This window comes from Curcuma longa, chromosome 2 (assembly GCF_044706935.1).
Source record: "Curcuma longa cultivar G26 ecotype Majalengka, Jawa Barat chromosome 2, ITB_CL_G26_1.1, whole genome shotgun sequence".
NCBI classification, from domain to species: domain Eukaryota; kingdom Viridiplantae; phylum Streptophyta; class Magnoliopsida; order Zingiberales; family Zingiberaceae; genus Curcuma; species Curcuma longa.
This window is the reverse complement of record NC_133862.1, coordinates 15,099,122-15,125,801: the sequence shown is the minus strand read 5'-3', so window position 1 is coordinate 15,125,801 and position 26,680 is coordinate 15,099,122. Positions and strand designations below refer to the sequence as shown.

Genomic DNA, 26,680 nt, shown 5'->3' with positions numbered 1-26,680 from the left:
GCCAATGGGTGAAGCGACTTAGCCAATGGGTGAAGCGGCTCGTTGTTGAAGTGCCTAGGTGGGTGCATAGGCAACTTTAGAGCATTAGTGACAATGGAGTTTGGATTGGATACCAACCCTTATAGAATACAATTATATGAAGGCCCTTCTACAGGATCTTTGTGGAGAGTACCTATGCACCATTAATCTTTATCTCATATGTTATAGCTTGTGACATCATCTGTCACACCCCATATGAGGTAGGCTTGGTGCGAAGCTAGCTTCACTCACCGCATGTGAACTGGAATAATGTCAAAGCAAGCACATACATCAACTAGCCAAGCTAAATGCAAATGCATACCTCAAAAGAAAACTCTACCGGTACTAAGCATATATCTCAACAAATAACTTAGAGGTCAAAAACTCTAGAACGTGAGCACAAAATATAAAATGGCATAAGAGAGAAGTGCATGATATCAAATAGCATATCTCATAATAAAATCCAAGGAGTAACTAGTCAAGATCTTCATTTTCAATTAGTTTCACTTATCATAAATTCCTCTTAAATTGACTCGTAGATGAATTCATCATTTTCCGTATTTTCTCTTTTACCATCTTACAAGTATTCCTAATTTAGTTTATTAATGAATCCATGTATGAACATATTATATAAGGGCAGATGACTCGCAATCTGTCTAATGAAGGATGCATCATATATATGAATGAATGACTTGCAATCAAGTGTAACAAAATCATATATGAATACATTAGGGGGAATGATATGCAATCCACTAGATAAAGATGTATTGTATACACATATGATGAATGATGTACAATCTATCTAAATACGAAATACATTATGTGTATGTAGATATACATACATATATAAGGTGAACGATTTACAATCCATCTAAACACATTTCATATAGAATAGGATGAACGACCCACAATCTACCTAGTAAGAAAGTCATCTTATATAAAAATGGCCGAAGCCTACGCACTCACGAAAAGACCCAAGGGCTCTTTTTTTAAGCGTGGAATCAATGTTCTATAATATAAGTAATTTTATTTATTTATATATTTTAGCCTAATGAGATATGTAACTCCTTTGTAGCATGGAACTTATGCTCTATAAGCTAGGTGTTATATTTATTATCTCATTAATTTAATATTAGTGTTAATGCAACCCTGAAACTTCTACTCCACGACCTATGACTTGTTAGATGAGTCACCCTTTGAATCCACTAAATGAAAAGCCATCTCCTTTTTAGAAGTGGAGAAACCTTGTACAAAAGCATGTTTCTTTTATAGATAAGAGTAGAGTAAAAGAGAATATAGAAAACAAAATAACCTAGCACAAGAATAACGAATGGGCACACGACAAGAGTAGTAGGGGTGAATTGATCGCAAAAATGAATGCTTAGGGATATCTTGGATGTGCTATTTGAGGTGCCTTTGCTTGGTATTTATAGAGCAAAACCAATCACCATTGGTCGATTGAATCGAACCTTAACATTTAACTGAGCTACTACTTTTAGAACCTTATCTGTAGTGAACGTTGTTAGACTGATACTTCATCCATGTTACTTCATCTAGTTGACTTAAACTGTTGACAATCGATTGTTCGATTCCTTTATCGATTTAACTACCTTCCAGTCGACTCCTCTATATCAATGACCGTTGCTTTACCTCATATGTTGTGGTTTGTTACATGATGTACTATAATTTTTTTTCAATATACTTTAGTTTTATACATTATGTACTCATGGTTTGAAATCTCATATTGTGCTAGGTGACATTTGTAGGATCACAGTGGGATCGATAGAGGGATCACATCTTTCTTTCTCAATTTCGTCGTTCTTTCTATAGAGTTAGTCGCAGCGGAAATATATAAATAACTTAAAGAACAAAGACAAGATAATACATCGTATTTACTTGGTACCTAACCCTTAGGGTTGGTACTCTAAGGCCTATGTATGGGAGGCGCTCGCCTACTAGTGTTCTCTTTTCTGGATGACTTCCGGAGGCGGAGAAACTTTCTTACAAGTTGAATTAAGTACAAACACAAATATAACATAAGCACACATACTTAATTAATAATAAACAAGCCTTTTGCTGAGCCGATCCGGAAGTCTTAAGCACATCATACTCCTTTTGGAACTTTCCCGATCGCGGAGCTTCCTTGGTTGTGGAGCTTCCCCGGTGGTAGAGCTTCGAGCGTTGTTTCCAGCACATAGACGAGGAGTAGTAGCAGTAAAATCGTTGATCTGAACGTTGTGCTCGGGCTTTCTTTTATAGGTATTTTCGGTCTATCGATAAGCTCTATCGGTCTACCTAACCTAGATCGAGCTCTATCGATAAACTTGATCCAAAAGACTGAGCTCTTCATGATCTGGACTGAGCTTCACGATCTTGTCTTTATCAAGTTTATCGGTCTACCAATCTACATGATCATTTTATCGAACCAGGCCATGTCATCTATCTGAGTCTGAACCCAAACTTAGTTAGTCGAACCCACTCCTTGGGATCGAACGAACCGACTTGGGTCCGGTTCGACCCGAGTCAAGTCTGATTTACTTCAGATTTGGTCTGGTTGCGTCTGGTTTGCGACTATCTGCTTCCTTAGTCTTGCTTCTAGTTCCAAGTTCCTGCAAGACACGCATACAAGTACAAACAAGCAACCTAGCCTAATCCTGTAAGTCCACCTAACCTAGTAGACTTACCTCTTGCTTGGAGTTCATTTTTTCAAAACTTTTCACCACCTAGGGTTCATTCCCCGGGGATTTCCCTTTGTGAAACATCTGGTTATCCTTGACCTGCTTGGACTTGCTCTTGTCAAACATCTGATCATTCTTGACTTGTCTGGACTTTCCCTTGTCAAACATCCGCTTGGACTTTCTACTTAAAAGACATCTGGTTGCTGACCTGCTTAGACTTTCCCTTGCCTAATATTTCGTTAGGACTTTCTCTTACCAAACATCCGATTGTCCTTGACTTGCTTGGATTTTTCCCTTACTAGTCATTCTAGTCAACCTTTGACCTGACTAGACTTAGCTCACTTTCAAATATCAAGTTCTGTTTGGATTAACCCTTGGTCAATATATGACTAGACATACGTATATTGTCAAACATCGAAATCTTGGAGGCTGATTGCACCAACAATATTGTCTAAACTTCTTATAAATTACGGAAACTTTGATATTATTTGACACATGCAATCTCTCCTATATTTTTGTGTCATGTCGACACTTGACATCTCTTAGCATGCTACAATACTCTCCAAGATGAACCGAATTTTGTATTTTTGTTGGACAATATTATATTAAAATTGTACTAGGACATAATATTAAAATTGTCATCTCTTTTTCATTTCCTTGGTTCCTTCACTTCTAATTTGCCACTAACACCATAAAGTCGGAATGCTGACACGATATCAAAATTATATTATTCCAATCAAAAATTGAAACTCCGGCATGACTAAGATTTTAAACATTACATTGCACGTACTACATTTCTTTACATGATGTGCTATGCTTTGTAAAATTTTGATGTACCTACAATTTTTAAGCTCATATACTATAGTCCACTAAACCATATGCTACTGAATCAATGGTTCCGATGGTAAAGAAGGCACCCTCCATAAGATTTTATGGAGAGTCCCTCCATTGTTAGAATATTTAGGGATAAATATTCTGTTAGGGATAAATATTCTATTTTTCTTTTTTATAGTAATTCTCCTAGAATAGGTCCCTATATTCGTGTATAAATAGGGGCTTATCTCTTGTAATAAAGCAAGATTCCATATTATTTTACATGGTATCATAGGTTTAATTTTTTTTCCTGCCGCCATTCTCCTAGAATAGGTCTTTATATTCGTGTATAAATAGGGTTATCCTTGTAATAAAACAAGTTCCATATTATTTTACATGTATCAGAGCCATAGCGCCTCCTCCGCCACCTCGTCGCGTCTTCCTCGTCGCGACGCAGATTGGAGCCTCCCTCGTCGCGTCCTCCTCGTCGCGACACAGATCAGGAGCCTTCTTCTCCTTCGCTCGAGCAACTTCCGCTGCCGCCAGCACTCGTCGACAACACCGCCTCGTGACTTCCTCGTCTCTTCGCGACGCATCAGCCAGGCGCACGTCTTCCCCGTCGCGTCTTCCTCGACGAGATTCCTGCACCGCATCCCTGCGTTCGCGTGGCGTCTCTCGGCGGCGGCCACGTCGACATTGGGCCGCAGGACGCTCAGCAACCACAGTGCCGCCAGGAGCAAATACAAAAGGTGCGATTTTGACCGCCCCCCATCCTTTTTTTCCCTCCTCGCTTTCTCCCTCCCAGAAGCAGCGGCGGCGGAGGTGGTTAGGTCACGAGCTCGCGCTTTCCACAGAGAGCGAGCAGCGCGTGAATGCTTTGGATGGCGAAACAGGCCTTCGGTACGCTTCCCTACTCATCAACTTTGGTCTCTCGAAACAACAACAGACTTCCACCTCGTAAGGGTGGCAAAGGACGCCCTTGGTGTGATCATTGCCACCGACCAGGACACATGATTGATAAATGTTGGAGTCTACATGGTCGACCTTCCCGTGCTACGCAGATCGTCCAGAGTTCTGTCGCTCCTTCAGCTTCCACTTCACAGTTGCCACCAAATCCGACCCCACCGCCTTCCTATAACGACTTTCTGAAATGGTATGAGGATCGAAAGGTCTCTGATTCCCCTGTTGCCGTTGCACTCACTGGTAATTCCTTTGCTGGCATATCTCGCTCTTCGAGTTCTTGGGTTCTTGATTCCGGGGCCACCGATCATATCACTGGTAATAGATCACTTTTTTCTTCTCTCTCTACTTCTGGTTATTTACCCTTTGTCACCATGGCAAATGGTTCTCAAATTCAGTCCCAGGGTGTCGGTATTGTTCATCCTTCTCCGTCTCTTTCTATTCATAATGTTCTTTATGTTCCCGGTGCTCCCTTTAATTTATTATCAATTAGTCAGCTTACTCGGTCTCTTGATTGTGTCATCTCGTTTACTAAATCTTCTGTTTCCTTACAGGACCGGAGTACGGGGAGGATGATTGGCTTCGGATATGAGTCTCATGGCCTATATCGGCTTCAACAGTCCTCTCTTGTTGGTTCGGCGGCGGCATCTCCCCTTCTTATTCATGCTCAGTTGGGACATCCAGGTCTTGATAAGTTGAAACAATTACATCCTGGTCTTTCTCACTTAGATTCTTTATCTTGTGAATCATGTCAATTAGGAAAGCATGTTCGTAGTTCTTTTTCTCCTCGCACTGTGAGTCGGGCTACGTCACCTTTTGCTTTGGTTCATTCCGATGTTTGGGGTCCGAGTCGTGTTTCTTCTACATTGGGGTCACGATACTTTGTTACCTTTATAGACGATTTTTCCCGTTGCACTTGGTTATATCTGATGAAGGATCGTTCGGAGTTGTTTTCTCTTTTTCAATCTTTTTTCTATGAAATTAAAACTCAATTTGGTATTTCTCTTCGAACCTTACAGAGTGATAATGCACGTGAGTATCTATCTACTCCATTTCAGACCTTCTTGGCGTCTCATGGTGTGTTGCATCGGACGTCTTGTCCTCATACCCCTCAACAGAATGGAGTTGCTGAACGCAAGAATCGCCATCTTCTTGAGACCACCCGGACTCTTCTTCTCCATTCTCATGTTCCTCTTCAGTTTTGGGGTGACGTTGTACTTACTGCGTGTTATCTCATCAATCGCATGTCTTCCTCCACTCTACAAGGTCAAATACCTCATCATGTTCTTTATCCTCATCAGTCTCTTCATCCTTTACCACCTAGGGTCTTTGGTTCTATATGTTTTGCTCATGCTCTCGATCCTGGCATTGACAAACTCTCTCCCCGGTCTCATAAGTGTGTCTTCCTTGGGTACCCACGGTCTCAGAAAGGGTACAAGTGTTATTCCCCTACTCTCCGTCGGTACTTCATCTCTGCTGATGTCACGTTCTTTGATTCGGTTCCATTTTTTGGGCCTAACGGATCTCCGTCCGAGTTTTCTCCTTCTACGCCTGCACCAATGGCTATCTTTTATCCTCCGGAGGAGTCTCTGTCGCCTCCGGAGACATCTCCTCCATTGCAGGTTTATCAGCGTCGTCCTCGTCCTGCTTTGCCGCCGACCACCACTGACACTGCCATGGACACATCTTTGGAGCCAAGTCTTTCACCTCGTCCTCCGGTCCCATCTCCTGAGTCTGATATTCCCATTGCACTTCGGAAAGGTGTGCGTTCCACTCGTAATCCTTCTCCTCATTATGTTTCTTTGAGTTATCATCGTGTTTCTCCTTCCTATTTTGCTTGTCTTTCCTCCTTGTCGTCTGTTTCTCTTCCGAAGACTGCAGGTGATGCCTTTGCCCATCCAGGATGGAAACAGGCTATGCTCGATGAAATGTGTGCCTTACAGAGCAGTGGGACTTGGGACCTCGTTCCTCTACCGCCAGGGAAGTCAGTTGTCGGTTGTCGATGGGTATATACAGTGAAGGTTGGTCCAGACGGAAAAGTTGACCGGCTTAAGGCTCGCCTCGTTGCTAAAGGATATACTCAGATCTTCGGATTGGATTATGGGGACACTTTTTCTCCTGTTGCCAAGCTGTCCTCTGTGCGCTTATTCCTGTCCATTGCTGCAATTCGACATTGGCCTCTTTATCAGTTGGACATCAAAAATGCTTTCTTACATGGTGACCTGCTCGAGGAAGTCTACATGGAGCAACCTCCGTGTTTTGTTGCTCAGGGGGAGTCTTCTGGTCTTGTATGTCGCCTGCGAAAATCTTTATATGGCCTCAAGCAGTCTCCCAGAGCATGGTTCGGTAGATTTAGTACTGTAATTCAACAGTTTGGCATGACTCGGAGTGAGGCTGACCATTCTGTCTTTTATCGTCACTCATCTACTGGTTGCATCTACTTAGTAGTTTATGTTGATGATATTGTTATCACAGGTAGTGATCATCTCGGGATTTCACAGGTGAAACATCATCTTTTCAAACATTTTCAGACAAAAGATCTCGGCAAACTCAAATATTTTTTGGGGATAGAGGTAGCACAGTCCAAAGATGGGATTATCATATCCCAAAGGAAGTATGCAATGGATATTCTAGAAGAAACAGACATGTTAAACTCAAAGACAGTTGACACACCTATGGATCCTAATGTCAAGCTCATGCCAAATCAGGGGGAGCCTCTTCCAGATCCTGAACGATACAGACGATTAGTAGGGAGATTAAGCTACCTTACTGTTACTCGTCCGGATATCTCTTTTGCAGTAAGTGTAGTAAGTCAGTTTCTCAACTCTCCATGCAAGGAACATTGGGATGTTGTGACACGCATTATCCGATATATCAGAGGTGCTCCAGGAAAGGGTCTTTTGTACGGAGACAAAGGACATACTCGAGTCGTAGGCTATTCTGATGCAGATTGGGCAGGATCTCCCATTGATAGGAAATCTACTTCTGATTTTTGTATATTTGTCGGAGATAACCTTATTTCTTGGAAAAGCAAAAAGCAGAATGTTGTGGCAAGATCCAGTGCAGAGGCAGAATATCGAGCTATGGTCATAGCCAGTCAAGAGCTTATATGGCTCAAACAATTGCTTCAAGAGCTAAGATTTGGAGAGGTTACACAAATGTCACTTATATGTGACAATCAAGCCGCTATGCATATCGCCTCGAATCCAGTTTTTCATGAGAGGACAAAGCATATTGAAGTCGACTGTCACTTTGTCAGAGAAAAAGTCATATCTGGTGAAATATCTACTAGTTTTGTTAACTCACAGGATCAACTAGCAGATATATTCACCAAGTCACTGAGAGGTCCTCGAATTGACTACATATGTAACAAGCTGGGTACATATGATTTATATTCTCCAGCTTGAGGGGGAGTGTTAGAATATTTAGGGATAAATATTCTGTTAGGGATAAATATTCTATTTTTCTTTTTTATAGAATAATTCTCCTAGAATAGGTCCTTATATTCGTGTATAAATAGGGACTTATCTCTTGTAATAAAACAAGATTTCATATTATTTTACACAACCCATAAAAATTGAACTTCCTAAATTAAAAAAACCTCAAGTTTAACTTTCCTTTTTTAAAACCACTTGAAAAGGCTTATGCTCTCCCTCAAGTGTGGGTGAGGAGAGGAGGACTAAGGCTATCGTAGCCCAAAGCCTACATGTAGACCAACTTCCCTTGGGATGTTTTTTTTAAAGTAGTGGTGAACTCGTACACTCAAAGTCCTGATTGGGTGAAAAGGTTAAGATTTTGAGATAGGTTAATTAATCTTAAACTGATATTATTCTGTATGTCTATGTTATATTGATGGAACTTACTGTAGCTTTAAAAGTGAGCCACTATGGTAGTTATGTTGACACAATAGTTATCATTTCTACTTGGCAATTTAAATATAAAATCAAAGAGAGAAAAGTGGGGTGATATTGGGTCTGTTCAAGATAATTAATAGCATGGAGGTTAGTGTCTGGAATCTGAGTGTCAAACTTGATCTATGAGATGGTGGATAGTGAATAGTGTTGCTAACTTCCTTTTGGAGAAGTTTCATACATAAATTATCCACAAAACTATCAATAAGAATTTGAATAGGTCCCTATTTTTCCTTTCAATTTGGTCACAATTTTGAAAATTGTTCAATTCAGGTGCATCCATCAGATTTACAAAAAAGATAATAAATGGATTCCTGACTTGGAGCTTGACTTATGATATACTTTATTTCCACAAAGGATGGTGACGAGATTGACATGACATTCATCAGAATTATCTAAAGAATAACAAATGGATTCTTAACTTAGAGTTTGATTTAGCATACACGTCATTTCCACAAAGGATGGTGACTTGGGATTGACGTGGCTCCACATTTGGTTTTATGTATTTCATGCCTTCAAAATCTTGCTTCAAACAGGTGAAGATTTAGTGGATAAGACATTAACTTTTAGCTGAATCTCCAGACTGGCCTTCGAGATGCTATGGCGCTAACCAATTGAAGAGGTGAAAGAAAGAAAGGCAGTTCTCTTATTGAGGGTATTGGAGGAGGGTTAGGGCTTATAATCTCAAGAACCAAATGAACTCCTTTCTCTCTGCTCTTCTTTTTTCCTTTTATTTTGCTTGTTCGATTAGATACTCTTGATTTTCCATGAGATCTATTTACATTCTTCAACTGAAACCGAACTCTTTCACCTAGGAGGATTAACTTTGTGTCTGATGTGTCTATTAAACATGACGCCCAAACTATCTATCAATGAAGAAATTTCAACATTTTTAATCAACTATTAGGCAGGTTATCAGTCTCCAGTCTCTGAGATATTTCTTTGTGGCTGAAATACAACATTTTCTTAATATTTTTTTATTGTAATGACTTCACTTCAAGTGATACACTGTATGTTGATTATACTAGGTATTGCGCTGCAATTATCTGATGACCTTCCTACAGCTGAATTAACATATAAGAGAGCACTCTCCCTTGCTACAAATCAACAGGCACATGCAATCCTCTCTAACTTGGGAAATCTTTACCGGAGACAGAAAAGGTTCAAGGATGCCAAGGCAATGTTTTCAAAGTCCCTGGAACTTTGCCCTGGATATGCCCCTGCATACAACAATCTAGGGCTTGTCCATGTGGCTGAGTGTCTCTGGGAAGAAGCAAAATCCTGTTTTGAAAAGGCTTTACATTCTGACCCACTGCTTGATTCTGCAAAGTCCAACATGACAAAAGCAGATGCCATGACCAGGATCCATGAGAAACAATAATCAAATTGACAAGGTCTGGTGATCTTTTTGGCTTTAGAGAACACAGTGGATCAGGATTTGTTCTTAGGTAAGCCAGCAAATTCTAGACTAATTTACTGTTCCATTGTTTGCTGCATAACTAAAGGGAGATTCTTTTGTCTTAAATTCTATTCAATTGATCTTCACCTTTTTGAATATTCAGGTACTACAGGAACTTGCTGAACTTTCTTCTGTATTTGAAAGTACAATCTAGCAATAGCTGAACGGATGCCTCTGTTTATCTTACCATCGTCAAGTAATTGTATATCTGTGAATGATGCAAATTGTACATTCAGACCATTGGTTTGCGAGCATGACCACCTAGGGGCTTCCCTTCTACCAGGAAATTTAATTGTTAAGGTTACATATCAAGTACCAGAAGTTTTTCAAATCATTTTGGGAGATGACAATAATAATTCTCAAGGTATCATCCAAGTTTCTCTGGACAATTAATTTGAGGGCTATACAAGTGATAACCCTGTTCATATATTTTGTACATATGTAGCATATTTAGTGCACCTTACTTTGTGTTTTACCTGGGTCAGCCCTGTTTGTAGGTAAATAGGTTCCTTGAACTGTTTATGGCCCAGCCGCCTTCAGATTGTCATAGAATGGCCATTTCAAGGCCCAAGTTGTTCGATTTGAGTTTGTCCTTGGTTTATGGCTTATTTTGAATTATTTGGGTTTAATAGCAATGGTTGTCTGCTCTTGCCTAGTTCTAAGTATTTATCGTATTCTGTTGTTTAATATTTTGACTGATACAGTAAATTATTTAAACATCAACTGCTCGACATCACTGTTAAATGTACATTCATAACTATAGTTTACATATTTCCTACTTTACTATCCTTTTAACCATTTTGCATTGATTGTTGCACTTGAAACATGGTTACATTTATCTTATTCAACAAATTCATTACGCTTCACTATCATCATTGTTGGATGGGAACTTTGTTCCTAATTAGACTGGGTAAAATGCACGAAGGATGTGTGATAACATTACCTAACTACATCTAGACCATTGGTAAGACTTGTTCTTGATCATATGATACCGGAGGTAACACCATCTTTATGACATATATTGCATTTGAATTGATCTTGCGTTTTTAGAAATCGTGTAGCATCATCATGGAGAGCTACTCGTACTTGAATACTAGATGTATGTTGCACACATTGCAGGAATCAAGGAATTAGAGAGGATGGAGTTTGTGCTAAACTCTAAAGTGAATGTTTATGGGTAAATTTAACACATCTTAAGCATCAAGCTAATGCAATTATGTTGCACTTGTGATTATGAATAGAGATTGGAATTATGAGTATGTATGTTGTTAGGAGAGATATCAGTCATCAGAATGGGTGATGTAATATCAAGAGTAGCTGGATGTCGTAATAGTTGATGATGTGACTTCAAGAGCAACGGAGGCCATCTAAGTTGTGGTTTCTGTTAATACCTAAGTTGTGACCATTGCCAACTTGTAGATGTTTTGGGTCAGTGATGCTTATATACTACCTAGTAAAATGTTTTGGGTCACAATCGATGATCTTGCAATTTCCTTCAATGTGATCGACTCTGTTGGGCACATGTGGATGTGATAATTGGTAAGGGTAATTTCGTAGTATCACTTTATGTTACCAAATCTAGTAAATATATGGTTCTTGACAAACACCATTTTGTTAGATAGTATATATATATATTATCATGATGGTGTGTAATGGATATTTAAAACATTGTGTTCTTTATATTTTGAATGATACATAATCAATATTTTTTTTTTGTAAAAGATGGAATCCGTATCTTAGCGGATTCACACAGTCGGTTCTACGATCATCTTTGAAGAAGTAAATCGAGAAACTGCAGTTAAATAATGTATTTTACTCTGTCTGTCAAAACTTTTAGCTTGTATGTATGAGTAGATTTATTTTATCTTTCATTTGGCACAAAACCATGCTTTTTGGCAAAACATGGTTCAAAGCCAAAACATGAAAATGACAAAGGTAATGCCTAAAATATATAATAAAATAGCCTTAAGAGATATATGTGGGTTGTTTTGACACAGGTCAAGGTTTCGATTAAAATTTAATTTAGACTTGGCGAATACAAGAATTTTTTCTGCATGTACATTATGAATTATATGCTATGTTGTGTTGTGTTTCTGAGGGTTGTATATATCTATATATATAATAGTAAAAATCAAAAGATCTCTTTTTTTGATTTTTTTTTCTATCAAAATGATGTTCTATGTCATTAGTCTCTTTGTAAAATTATATAGGTACCTTTAAGTGTATTGTTCGATCGGTTTTAACTTTTAGGTAGGTCGATTTTACGTTTAAACTCTGAATCAGTCGGTCAGTCGCGTGAACATGACATTGTAGCAGTTATAAAATTGCATTTGCTACAACGTTATAGCAATTACGATTTTGTAATTGTTATAATGTGGATATTGTTAAATAGAATGAAGTTATATTGTAGCAGTTACGATTTCATAGTTGTTGCAATATGAATGTTAAGTGAACAAGTCAAGTTCGTGTTGTAGCAGTTACCATTTTAAAGTTGCTACAACGTCAATTGTAATAGCTATGAAATTGTAGTTACTATAACGTGAATGTGATTGAACAAGTTAAATCTGCTTGATCGATTTATAGTTTAAACTTGAAATCATCCTATAAAGAAAATTAAAATCGATCAAACATTGTACTTAAGGGAAATTGTATAATTTTTCAAAGGGGTTGGTGAGGTAGGATGTTTTTTGATAAATAAAATGAAAGAGGGATGCCATTGCGATGATTCCAACAAAAGAGGTGCTTCTTTGATTTTTGCCTTATATATTTTTAAATTTGTCGTTATCGATTTCAAACTCGCATGAAAAAGAGTGTCTTGAATTTAGATAAATGTTCAATAAATTCATCAAACTATTTGAATAATTTTTTTATTAAGTTATAGCTATATTTTGCTAACAAATCATTTTTTGGCAAAACTATGGTTGAATGCCAAAATGAGCCATATAATTATGGGAATTCATTGAAGGGGCTGCCAAAGCTATAAGATTCATAAATAACAAACTTTTTAGAAGTTATAGCTATGTACCAGAGGATGTTTTGGCTAACATCATAGCCAGAGTTTAAAATAACCAATTAAACATACTAAATTTAGATCTAGTTGCACATTAAGTATTTAATGACTTTCACAAGCAATATACTTGCACAAAAAAAAACTCCATAAACACAACTTTTTACACAATAGTTAAGCATTACTATACCATCAGATTAGAAATTAAAATTTTAGCATGAATGTATGTGTCTTACCTCTTATTTTGTACAGAATTATGTTTTGATATCTGTGCCAAAACATGAACATGATAGAGGGAATGATCAGCATGGTGGAGTAAAATTGGCAAAGGAAGGGGCCTATACCATACAAAGGATGGATATAAATAGGTTGCTTTGACACAAAATTATATTTTTGACCAAAACATGATTCTATGCCAAAAATATGAAGCTGTGCAAAAAAAAAACACACACACACAACAAATCCATCATCAAAGATATTTGTATATAATAATCATAGCATCACTATCACATCAGTATGGGTAAGCATAACAATAGTAATAGTGTTTCTAGTATATGTCCAACCATAATGTGTCTGGAATTAAATTCATTTAGCAATTTATTGAACCACGTATATATCGGTAGGACATTCAGGTTGTCACTCAGGTATTTGCAATTTGATCCCCAGCTATAGTATATTTGCAGAAATTTTCCTCCAAATAGGGAGCGCAATCAAAGGATGCTGGGCATCTGGGTTGGCCGTTGCATGCACTTCCCAATTTACCCTGATAGCCAGTGGAAAATTTTCGTGGGGCCGGACCGGTCACCCCAGAGATAGTCAATGAGGCTAACTAGGATTTATCATTTTTTTTCATAATATCCAAAATGTGTTATGCCTCTGCTTGCTTTATTGAGCAATTGATTGATGATGTATTATCAGTCGACTAGTTGATTGTTATATAACACTCGAGTTCATCGGTTGATTCTTAAATTTATTGTGCCCGATTTATGATTACATTGCTCATAATTCATTAATCGACTACTAAGATCATTACACATCTTAAAGTATTTCAAAGTTGTATCAATTTTTAAAACTACAACTCTCTATCTATGCTATAAAATCTATGTCTAAGGGTACAATTGCACTCGAGATGATATAAAGAAGGTAATGAATTTGATTTGAAGTATTTCTGAGATATCTAAGACAATGAGTTTTGATTAAAATTAGTTGATAGCCTTAGAAATATCAGAATCACTTCAAACTAAGACTATTATATTCATGGGAGCTTCTTGAGTGTAACCATGCCCTTAGATCTAGAATCCACCATCTAGATTGAGAGATGTGGATTTTTAAAATCTTTATAACTTTAAAATAATTTGATACAAGTTTATTAAAGCGTCTAGACATGTCATACTTACTCACCAACACCATTAAATTATTCTTAGGACTCCCCTAATTGAGACCATATTAAGATTTTAAAATTTTGAACATTGTGAGGCCATCAATAAATTTTAATCAAAACTCATTAATAATCTTAGAAACTTCAAAATCACTTTAAACTAAAATCATTACACTCCTGAGAGTCTTTTGAGTGTAATCATGCTCTTAGATATGGATTCTACCGTCTAGATTGAGAGATTTGGATTTTTAAAATTTTTACAATTCTAAGATAATTTGACACAAACTTATTAACGGACTTAAGTATGTTATACTTATTCATCAACACCACTAGAGTGTTTTTAGGACTCCCTTGGTTTAGACCTTGCCATGATTTTAAAATTTTTTGAACGCTATAAAGTCGTCAATAAGTTTTGACCAAAACTCGATGATGACCTTAAGAACCATAGAATTATTTCAAACCAAAACCATTATACTCTAGGGAGATTTCCGAGTATAATTATATCCTTAGATTTGGATTTCATAGCTTAGATTGAGAGATGTGAGTTTTTAAAATTTTCACAACCTTAACATAATTTTGGCTTAATCTGGACTCTCAATCTAACTGTGAAATCTAAGTATGAAGGTATAATTATACTTAGTAGGCTCCTAGGAATCTTGGTTTGAAATGATTTTGAAATTTTCAAGATTATTAATCAGTTTTAATTAAAATTTATTGATGACCGTCAAATAGAAGAGGCTATTTCTTCTATTTAAATCTATAATTTTAAGTCCATCAAACTCTCTTTCTTTATAATATATTCGTAAAATAAAAATAATAAAAATAAATAAATAAAAAGTAGTATTATTTGTTGTCCCGGACCACCCCTACGGCTGTCCAATGGCCCAAGGCCAAAGCCTACCATGTGGCAATAATCCACCGCCCAAGAATATGCCATAAAAAGAATACACGAAAGTCCATTGGCCGTTATCGCCGTCTCCGTTCTCCTCCACCGCGAAACAGAGCCACAGAGAGAGAGAGAGAGAGAGAGAGAGAGAGAGATAGAGAGAGAGAGGCGAGGAATCGAAGCACAAGCACCACGTCGCCGTTCTTCTTCCTCCTCCGATTTTGACATCGTTCATGTCGAACTCCGTCTCCAAGAGACCCCTTCTCAAGCCCTTCTTCCTCCTCCTCCTCTTCCTCTCCTCCTTCCTTCTCCTCCGCCTCTTCCTCTCCTCCAACGCCAACGCCAACGCCAAGGCCGCCGCCTCTGTTTTCACCTCGTCTGTTTCTGAAGCGGCGCCTCCTCCTCCTCTGATTCGCATCCGGCGCACCTTCCGCTCCTACGACGACTACGTCAAGCTGCAGCTGAACAAGACGCTGGACTCCCGCCTCCGCCGCGTGTGGGCGACCCGGGACTGGGACCGCAAGGTCCGCGTCTTCACCCGCTTCTTCGCCGACCTCGCTGCCGAAGGCCTGCTCTCCAACTCCTCCGCGGCGCTCTGCATCGGCGCGCGCCTCGGCCAGGAGGTCGCCGCCCTGCGCGGCCTCGGCGTCTCTGGCGCCGTCGGCATGGACCTCGCTCCGGCGCCGCCGCTCGTCGTGCGCGGCGACTTCCACCGCCAGCCCTTCCCCGACGCCTCCTTCGACTTCGAGTTCTCCAACGTCTTCGACCACGCGCTCTACCCCGACCGCTTCGCCGCCGAGGTCGAGCGCACCCTGCGCCCCGGCGGCTTCGCCGTGCTCCACGTCGCCGCGCACCGCCGCGGCGACAAGTACTCCGCCAACGACCTCCTCGGCGGCGTCGACGGCCTCCTCACCCTCTTCCACCACTCCCGCCTCGTCCGCTCCCGCAAGGTCGACGCCTTCGGCCTCGACACCGAGGTCGTCATCCAAAAGCTCAAACACTAATAATCAATCTCCAATCCAATATTCATTCATTCATTTTCTTCCAATTCCAATTCCAATTCCAATTCCAACCAGAGAGACCGGGTTCCTCCTCTCTTTTATCATAATTCTGTCGACACGAAGGATCAAAAAACCATTCTCGCCAATCTCGCCAATCAATTTCCGCTGGCTCATCTTTGCATGTCTGCGCGTGAACAGTTCTCCTTTTCTCACAGCTTTTTGCTGCTTTTTTTTTTTTTAGTTTCTCTGAAAATCGGTTGGGTTCCAGAATAATTAGACATCTAAAGCGGCAATCATGGAAGCAGAGATGAGTGGAGTCCATCTTTAAATCCCAATTAATTAGTTAGCGGCCGGCCAAGGGGCAGGAAGAAGAAAACAAAGCAGCAGCTGTACATGGATAGATTTTTGCTCGTGAGTTGTGGCCAACTCTGCGGATGGACTCGTTCGCGGCTTTGCGTGTTCGTTGTGGCGTCACTTTCTTTTCTGTATGGACGCTTGAGCTACTTCCGAATTCGGTATTCTTATTATTCCTGTTATATATATATATATATATTGAACTGTGTTTTCTTTTTTTTTTCGGTGAAAGAAATTATTTTTTTATTGAAATAAAAAGGGTTGGGGTTTGGAGTTTTTGACGCATGGTAGTGGAGTGAGAACATTGTCGACGCATGAGATGAGGAACGCGTTTTCATACGGTGGCTCTCTTTATAAAAGTCATGGTTGTGGATGTAATGTCAAGATCACTAACTAAATTGTTTTTTAATATTTTATTTAAAAAATACAAATAAAATCAAAACATTATTTATGATGATCTTGATATTTACAACTCTAGTTTGATAAAATATGGATAATAAATAATATATGTTTGTTTTGCAATGGACCATTCAACTTTTCATGGATCATCTAAGTACCTTGATTTGGTCGTCTCATCGTCAACTTGGTTGCTATCCTAATGAACCTCATTCACCCATGATGCATGCCTTTTACTTCATCGAACTCAATTTGTAGATGGTCCTATGCATCTAATTAGTTCTTTGGAAGATGCATGTTTAATTGTTTCCAAGTTTTGATCATTCAAATGGCGCTTCTCCTCGTTTAGAATATATTTACTTTAGATTAAACGCTAAATTAATTAAAATTTAGCTCATTAACCATTTTTGAAGATGTACATATATATGAGTCTCTACCTAGCTTGGCTCATATTGTAGCTTGTAACGGAACCACAACCTTCCTCGATGAGTGGAACTCAAGTGAGCCAATGGGAAAGTTAAAAAGCTCGCCCTTTAATAAATATAAAATAATATTTTATCGAACTATGTACTTGTGTATTATCTAAAATATGTATTCTATTTTTAAATTGACTAAAGCGCATATCTCTTTTCATTAATATATACCTCTCTTCTTTTTCGTTATTCATCCGAACAAAAAAAATTCAAAGTGCTTTATTTTTTTCTGCTAAAAAAAAATCTAATCTCTCAATCCTCCTCCTCCATCGTCCCCTTCGCCTCTGCCTTCGCCTTCGCGAGCGGCGCAAAGAGACACGGTAAGTCGACGACAATTTGAGATAAGGCTAGAGCTTTACATCGTTCATGATGGGCTCTGAGAATTAGTAGTTTTTCTGATCGAGATTTAGAAGAAAGCAAACAACATGGAAGCTGTGACGAGATATGTCAAGAACACCGAACTGCGGCGTCATCTACTAGGCACTGATGCATCAAAGAAGCTAGTCACGAGGGACGAAAAATGAACATTTTCAGAGGATGAGATCGATCGACTTCAGCGATTCTTCGCTAGAGAGCGACTCCAGTCATAAGTCATAGGAGTGTTAATGTGTCCCTAATGACAAAGTAAGTTTTTTATTTTAGATCAAAGATGTGAACTTTGTGTGTTTTAGGATGGTTTTATTTTTTTTATCGATAGTTGCTTGATTAAATATCAAAGTGCAACTGAAGACAGAAACGAAGGCAAACGACGTCTGGTTGTTTGTGAAGGTTAGCATGGATGAGGCTCCTTACTTAAGAAAGATTGACCTTAAAATTTACAAGGGATACAAGGAGCTCAAGAAGGCATTAGATAACATGTTCAAATGATTTTTTCTTGGTAAACAAGCATGGCTTAATTGCTGCTATCATCATAAACTAATATGTGTTTATATTTCTCAATAATTATTATTGTTAATTATTAATTTTCATATCTCTTATAGGAGAAGTATTAAGAAAATTAGGTTGCAATGGATATGAATATGTTATCACTTACAAAGACAAAGATGATGATTTAATATTTGATGTTGTATGGAGATGTTCCTTTGTAGAAGAGTATCATGCACTAACTTGTGTGTGTTTAAGGAACTATTCCTTTTTCTTGTGAATGAACATGAATCTCTTTAATAGCTATTTGTAGAATATTTATATATTTTTGTAAAAGACTAGATAATAAAAAGATCTGAAGTAATAGGCCTGAAATCAAGACAACAAGAAGTCAACCAATTATACAAAGAGATACAAATAGAACTTGAACGTTTACTTCATAAACTAATTATTTTGTCCAAGTTCATAGACGTTGAACAGAGAAAGGAAAGATTGAAAGTGAATTTTAGATCACCTTATTATCCTTGTTTAGACAAGAAGTTAAAAATATAAAAAGAAAAATTACAAAACAAGATACTAAACGTGTTCAAGCATGCATTTAACTGAAAATATCATGCATGTTGTATATAAGATGTGCTATTATTGTGTGAAAGGAAAAAGAAACTATCAACTTGAGATCTATTATTGTTTGTCTGTTGTAAATTGATATTTGGTATGTTATAAAATGATCTTGTTTTTTTATTTGAAAAATATTTTATCCTAATCTATGTTGGTATTGAATTCTTATTGTAAATTGATACTTGAGAAACTATAGTTGAGTATTTTTTGTAAAATGATCTTGATTTTGACATATTAATAAACTCTTTTGTGGTGTCGATCAGTGAGTATGATCGTTATAACCCTAATAATATATTTTTAATATCATTTCTCATACTTGAATCGAGTTGAAAAGATCATTGCTCTCAATATAGTATATCACATTGTTGTTTGATGGTATGAATATATTCAGGAGCATTAAACGAGTATATAAGTCTTCGTTTGAAATTATTCTGAGTTCTTTAGGTCCATCAATCACTTTTAGATGAAATTGACTGATGGACCTTCGGTATTTAAAAAATAAAAAATTTAATATATTCAGAAAAATGAAAGTCCAAATAACTCATTTGTGGTGTTGGTCATTGAGTATGATCGTCGTGACCCTTATAATGTGCTTTTGATATCATTTATCATACTTGAATCAAGTTAAAAAAATCATTGCTCTTCATATGGTATATCGCGATTATGTTTGATGATATGAGTGTAATATGGAGACTAAATCAAACATATAGGAGTTTGTTTGGAGTGAATTGGATATCTTTATGTCCATTAGTCACTTTTGGGATGAAATCGATTGATGAACCTAGGACATTTTAAAAATAAAAAATTTAATTTTGTCCGACATAGGAGAGTTTTATGAACTCATTTATGGTGTCGGATAGTGAATATCAATGTCTTACTATTTACAATAAACTTTCGATATTATTTCTCAAGGAGGGAACGAGTTTAAAAAAATCTAGTTTAATACAGTGAATTGTGATGGTATTTGATGGCATGCGTATAATAAGAAAATTGAGCTGAGCATGTAGGATTTTGTTTGGAGTGATTTGGACATCTCTAAGTACATCAATCACTTTTAAAATGAAATTGATTGATGGACCTAGGACATTCTAAAACATATCAGTCTATCTCATGGAAAAGATCAGCAACACATTATATGTATAGTTATATAGCAACTATGCTTAAGATAAAAGTGGTTCTTCACCCAAAAGTAATTTGGACTAGAGTTTTATCATTTACTGAAGCTTATGTATGTGTAAGAAAAAGGATTGATAAAAAGGATGGCTTAGTTCAATAATCTCCAAGTATTCCTAAATTGTCGATATCTTTAAAGAGTGTGGCTTTAATTGGTATTTTGAGGGAAGTTCTTGTAATTCCTTGGCAATCCAGTAAATTTGATAGCTAGCTGCATATAAATCCTTAGTATTCTGTTCTGGTAAGGATTACCATCATGAAGTAGAGATTGTAACTCAACTGCACATATAATAGTTAACTTAATTAGCTAGTATTACTGACAAAAATCATTTTAGGAGTTTGAGAAATGTTATTTTAACTGGTAATGCATGCAATATTACTCATGAATGAATAAATAGTTTATTTAAAAATAAATAAATATGAGAAGAAATAATATATCGTGCCACAGCAACGTCTCATTCTTCAGCTTATAGCTTATCCATAAACGGTTCAAACTTATCGAACTCTCCTCTTTTAAGTGCAAAAACTTATAAAGTAATCATACCAATCATGATTAAAAAGATTAATGTTTGGAGAAAATATAGAAGCTAAGCAAGATAGAACTAACTAACAATTTGTTTTTTAAAAAAAGAAGGAACTACCTGTTTCTACCAGTAGAAAGATCAAACATATTTAAAGTAGTGTTATAGATGTTTTTCTCCTTCCTCTAAAATATGACCCTCATGCATAGTTCTTCTTCCTTTCGCATTTACAGTGACAGTGTCACTTGTGCATGTTTCTGAAACAACCTCAATCTTGTATGAGTCAAAAGGAGTAGTTCTTTGCACATATCTGAATATGACATGAACCCTTCAGAATCATCCCATAGTTCGAGCGCAATATTCATAAGATGTTCCGATAATGAATCAACTAGTAAGATATTCATAGTTAAGTAGTTCTTCGCACATATCTGAATATGACATGAGCCCTTCAGAATCATCCCATAGTTCGAGCGCAATATTCATAAGATGTTCCGATAATGAATAAACTAGTAAGACTTTTCGTTCATTATCCGGATTGGAACACCTTCTTGCTCAAGTTTCCATAACAATTCATCAAGCTGATTTATCAACCATCCGACTCCTTGATTCGGGTTATAATTAAGCTTCTTAATCTTGTCCCATAGTTCATTTTGTCGCTCTATGCGGCTAGTCATGATGTCAGTCGTTCGTGTTATCTGAAAATTGAAATTAAATAAGTCAGTACAAAACTGACTTAATTCAATTTATTCAGAATCAACAATATTAGTCAAGAAAAACAAATCTTCTTGATTTTCAAGAGTTTGAACCGACTGAACCATTTTTGTTAATTCGTTAACAATGTCCTTCCGAATTGAATCTTTCTTAATTGAAATAGTCCAATTTGATCAATATGGAAATGAAACTAATTCAATTAAACATATTGTCTATGGTCGGTTGGTTAGTATCAAATGTTGGGATGTGTATGCCAAAGGTTCGATTCCTTGCAACACCATTTAAATCCCCTTTTTTTTATGTTTGGGCTGATCTATTTGATTTAATTGGGCTGACCCAATTAAATAACATACCAACAGCCTATTTGGTTTAATTGGGTTGACCCAATTAACTAAATTCCAGGCCAATTATAATCAAATTTTGCAATAGCATTTATTGAAAAAAAAAACTTTAAAAGAAAACTTAGGTATTCTTACTTCCGAACCTTTTAATTTTATTAAGTTCCCCCTTTTTTTTCGTTACTGTGCACGAAGCACAGTTTGTTCGTCTTTTCTTTTTCTCGCCGAAGTCAGTGCCCTAAACACGCTTCGTTTCTTCTGCCGCCTACCGACGCCAGCCCTGCCGGCGCTAGCCCCGCCGGCCAGCCTCAGCCCCCCGCCGGCGCCAGCCCCTCCGGCGCCAGATCCTCACTAGCCGCCGACGGCAGCTAGTGGGTTGTTGAGTTTGTTGCCGAACAAACCAAGACGAGCCGAACGAAGGGGAAAAAAAACTTAACAGGTAATTCGACATCGCTCTGATACCAATGTAGAATACCTGTTGAAGCGTGCCTCGACTCCGGCTCCGGCAGGCGGCTCCACCAGCAGCGATAGCTTCTGTCGGAAGAGTAATCACGAACGGAAAACCCTTCTTCGTTCCACAAACCAAATCCTCAGTCGGATGTTCTTTCCTTATCTCCGGCACAGCACCTCTCCGGTAGCGTCACCTCTCTGGAACGGATCCACTTCTCCTTTGCTTTGACTTGGACGCCACAAGCACACAGCCACTGGTTTCCTCTTCCACACTCTCCTGCAGAGCCTTCCTCTCCCTTTTATAGGGAGAGGCTGCGATCATCAGAGTGTACGCAGTGGGAGCGTGGAGTGGTGGGCGTGGTGGACGCAGCGAAGGTGTGGGCGAGCGGTTACCCAAACCGTTGGTGGTTACTGAAACCACTCGCCACTCGTCCACTAACAGTCACATCGAGTTGCGGCTTCATGTACCGGGCACTGATGCATCAAAGAAGCTAGTCACGAGGGACGAAAAATGAGCACTTCCAGAGGATGAGATCGACTTCATCGATTCTTTGCTAGAGGGCGACTCTAGTCATAGGAGTGTTAATGTGTCCCTAATGGTGAAGTAAGTTTTTTATTTTGGATCAAAGATGTGAACTTTGTGTGTTTTAGAGTGGTTTTATTATTTTTTATCGATACTTTTTTTATGAAATACCAAAGTGCAACTGAAGACAGAAACGAAGGCAAACGACACCTGGTTGTTTGTGAAGGTTAGCATGGATGAGACTCCTTACTTAAAGAATATTGACCTTAAAGTTTACAAAGGAGACAAGGAGCTCAAGAAGGCCTTGGATAACATGTTCAAGTGATTTTTTCTTGGTAAGCAAGCATGACTTAATTGCTGCTATCATCATAAACTGATATGTGTTTATATTTCTCAATAATTATTATTGTTAATTATTAATTTTCACATCTCTTATAGGAGAAGTATTAAGAAAATTAAGTTGCAATGGATGTGAATATGTCATCACTTACAAAGACAAAGATGGTGATTTAATATTTGATGTTGGTTGGAGATGTTCCTTTGGATTGAGTATCATGCACTAACTTGTTTGTGTTTAAGAAACTATTCCTTTTTCTTGTGAATTAATAGGAATCTCTTTAATAGCTATTCATAGAATATTTATATCTTTTTGTAAAAGACTAAAGATAATGAAAAGATCTGAAGAAGTAATAGGCCTCGAATTAAGACAACAAGAAGTAAACCAATTGTACAAAGAGATACAAATAGAACTTGAATGTTTACTTCATAAACTAATTATTTTGTCCAAGTTCATAGACGTTGAACAGAGAAAGGAAATATTGAAAGTGAATTTTAGATCACCTTATTATCCTTATTTAGACAAGAAGTTAAAAATATAAAAATAAAAATTATAAAACAAAATGCTAAACGTGTTCAAGCATGCATTTAACTAAGAATATCATGCATGTTGTATATAAGATGTGCTATTATTGTGCGAAAGAAAAAAGAAACTATCAACTTGAGATCTATTATTATGTGTCTGTTGTAAATTGATATTTAGTATGTTATCAAATGATCTTGTTGTTTTATTTGAAAAATATTTTATCCTAATCTATGTTGGTATTGAATTCTTATTGTAAATTGATACTTGAGAAACTATAGATGAGTATTTTTGTAAAATGATCTTGATTTTGACATATTAATTAACTCTTTTATGGTGTCGATCAGTGAGTATGATCATCATAACCCTAATAATAGGTTTTTGATATCATTTCTCATACTTGAATCTAGTTGAAAAGATCACTACTCTCAATATAGTATATCACATTGTTGTTTGATGGTATGAATATATTCAGGAGTATTAAACAATTATATAGATCTTTGTTTAAAATTATTCTGAGTTCTCTAGGTCCATCAGTCACTTTTAGATGAAACTGACTGATAGACCTTCACTATTAAAAAAATAAAAAATTTAATATATTCAAAAAAATTAAAGTCCAAATAACTCATTTGTGGTGTTGGTCATTGAGTATGATCATCGTGACCCTTATAATGTGCTTTTGATATCATTTATCATACTTGAATTGAGTTAAAAAAAATCAATGCTCTTAATATAGTGTATCACGATAGTGTTTGATGGTATAAGTGTAATATGGAGACTAAATCAACATATAGGAGTTTGTTTGGAGTGAATTGGACATCTCTAAATCCATTAGTCACTTTTGGAATGAAATCGATTGATGGAACTAGGACATTCTAAAAATAAAAAATTTAATTTTGTCCGACATAGGAGACTTTTATGAAGGATAGTGAATATCAATGTCTTACTATTAATTTACAATAAAATTTCGATATTATTTCTTAAAGAGGGAATGAGTTTAAAAAAATCTAATTCAATACGGCGAATCGTGATGATATTTGATGGCATGAGTATAATAAGAAAACTGAGTAGAGTATATAGGATTTTGTTTGGAGTGATTTGAACATCTCTAGATCCATCAATCACTTTTAAGATGAAATCGATTGATGGACCTAAGGCATTCTAAAACATATCAGTCTTTCTCATACAGAAGATCAGCAACACATTGTATGTATAGTTATATAGCAACGATGCTTAAGATAAAAGTGGTTCTCCACCCAAAAGTAATTTGGACTAGAGTTTTATCATTTACTAAAGCTTATGTATGTGTAAGAAAAAGGATTGATAAAAAGGATCTCTTAGTTCAAATCTTCAAGTATTCCTAAATCATCGACATCTTTGAAGAGTGTGACTTTAATTGATATTTTGAGGGAAGTTACTGTAATTCCTGGGCAATCAAGTAAATTTGATAGCTGCATATAAATCCTTAGTATTCTGTTCTGGTAAGGATTATCATCATGAAGTAGAGATTGTAACTCAACTGCACATATATTAGTTAACTTAATTAGCTAGTATTACTGACAAAAATCATTTTAGGAGTTTTGAGAAATGCAATATTTGAACTGGTAATGCATGCAATATTACTCATGAATGAATAAATAGTTTATTTAAAAATAAATAAATATGAGAAGAAATAATATATCGTGCTACAGCAACGTCTCATTCTTCAGCTTATAGTTTATCCATAAATGGTTCAAACTTATCCAACTCTCCTCTTTTTAAGTGCAAAAACTTATCAAGTAATCATACCAATCATGAATAAAAAGATTGATGTTTGGAGAAAATATAGAACCTAAACAAGATAGAACTAACTAACAATTATTTTTTGTGAAAAAAAGAAGGAACTACCTGTTTCTACCAGTAGAAAGATCAAACATATTTAAAGTAGTGTTATAGATGCTTTTTTTCCCTCTAAAATATGACCGTGATGCATGGTTCTTCTTTGTTTCGCATTTACAGTGACAATGTCACTTCTACATGTTTCTGAAACAGCCTCAATCTTGTATGAGTCAAAAGGAAGCTTCTTACCTCTGGGGCATAACTGAGTTAGTTACGATGCTTCTTGTCTCCGAAGCATAGTTGAGTTAGTTACGACGCAGCAGAGTTGCAGAAGAGGACAAGGGTTCGAATCCTGGCGAAGCCAAGCAACCCCCTCCTACGTCGTGACTAACTGCAGCTTCTCGATTTACCTCCTCATAGATGGTTGTGGGGCCGACTGTGTGGAGCCGCTAAGGTGACGGATTCCACCTTTTTACAGAAGAAAAGGAAGCTTCTTCCTTCACAATTGGCAATTTCATCATCCACTTTAAGCCTTGTCAAAACTTTGATTCTAATAGACCCCCCATAATGGTTAAAAGTAGAGAGATGCGGAAAAAAACATGAGTATAGAAATCAGCATGAGGGCTTAAGCAATAAAACATGACAATAACTTACAAGATCTCCACTGGATTCCTTAGCAATAGCAACTTTTAGTTTCTCCAACTTTTCATCATTAGATAGATGGCTGAGATGAAACAGATGCATGCCCAATGATAGACTTACTAGTAGAGGGAGGAAGAACTCTTTCAGGTTTTTGGTCTTAAGAAGATCGACAATACAGTATTACTGGACTTTAGTAAATCAGCAACAACGTGATCTTCTAAAGACTATCAACAATGTATTATTGGTCTTCAGAAGAAGACCAGCAATACAGAATCACTTAGAGATAGAGGCAGACTCATACGTTTTAGAATGCTTTAGGTTTATCAATCGATTTCATCCCAAAAGTAGATGATGAACCTAGAGATGTCCAAATCACTCCTATGTGCTTGACTCAGTCTTCTTATTACATTCATGATGTTAAACACCATCGCGATATACTGTATTGAACTTAATTTTTTAAATAAGTTCTTACCTTAAGAAATGATGTCAAAAGCTCATTATAAATGGTAAGATGATGATACTTACTATTCGACATCACAAATGAGTTCATGTAACTCCCTTATGTTGAACAACATTAAATTTTTAATTTTTAGAATGTCTTAGGTTCATCAACTGATTTTGTCACGTTTCGAGAGACGACTGTTTAAAAAATTTCGGTAGCATCTCCCCTGGAACAATTTAACTTTTCCTGAATATATATTAAGATACAGGCCCACACGACCGTTCTACAATATAACATATGTATCCAACAAGGCTAAACTACATAAATAAGGGCTCATATGGCCACAATCACATGCTACAACACATGCATCAAATATAGCAACCACCA

General features: G+C 37.1%; 2 protein-coding genes across 3 annotated transcripts in view; both read left to right on the top strand.

Moving 5' to 3' along the window:
- LOC141821132 (uncharacterized) overlaps positions 1 to 10,574 on the top strand; it is a 36,397-nt gene extending 25,823 nt beyond the window's left edge. For both annotated transcript variants that reach the window (XM_074708510.1, XM_074708509.1), the window contains 2 exons: positions 9,409 to 9,828; positions 9,943 to 10,574. In XM_074708510.1, the coding sequence (XP_074564611.1) occupies positions 9,409 to 9,761 (353 nt within the window). In that variant the 3' untranslated portion in view covers positions 9,762 to 9,828; positions 9,943 to 10,574. The remainder of the gene's footprint in view (positions 1 to 9,408; positions 9,829 to 9,942) is intronic.
- A 4,583-nt stretch (positions 10,575 to 15,157) lies between these two features.
- On the top strand, positions 15,158 to 16,801 carry LOC141822022 (uncharacterized). The gene has a single exon (XM_074709432.1). It carries the CDS (start codon positions 15,344 to 15,346, stop codon positions 16,112 to 16,114), a length of 771 nt encoding a protein of 256 aa, XP_074565533.1. The 5' UTR covers positions 15,158 to 15,343; the 3' UTR covers positions 16,115 to 16,801.
- Positions 16,802 to 26,680: the final 9,879 nt, after the last annotated feature.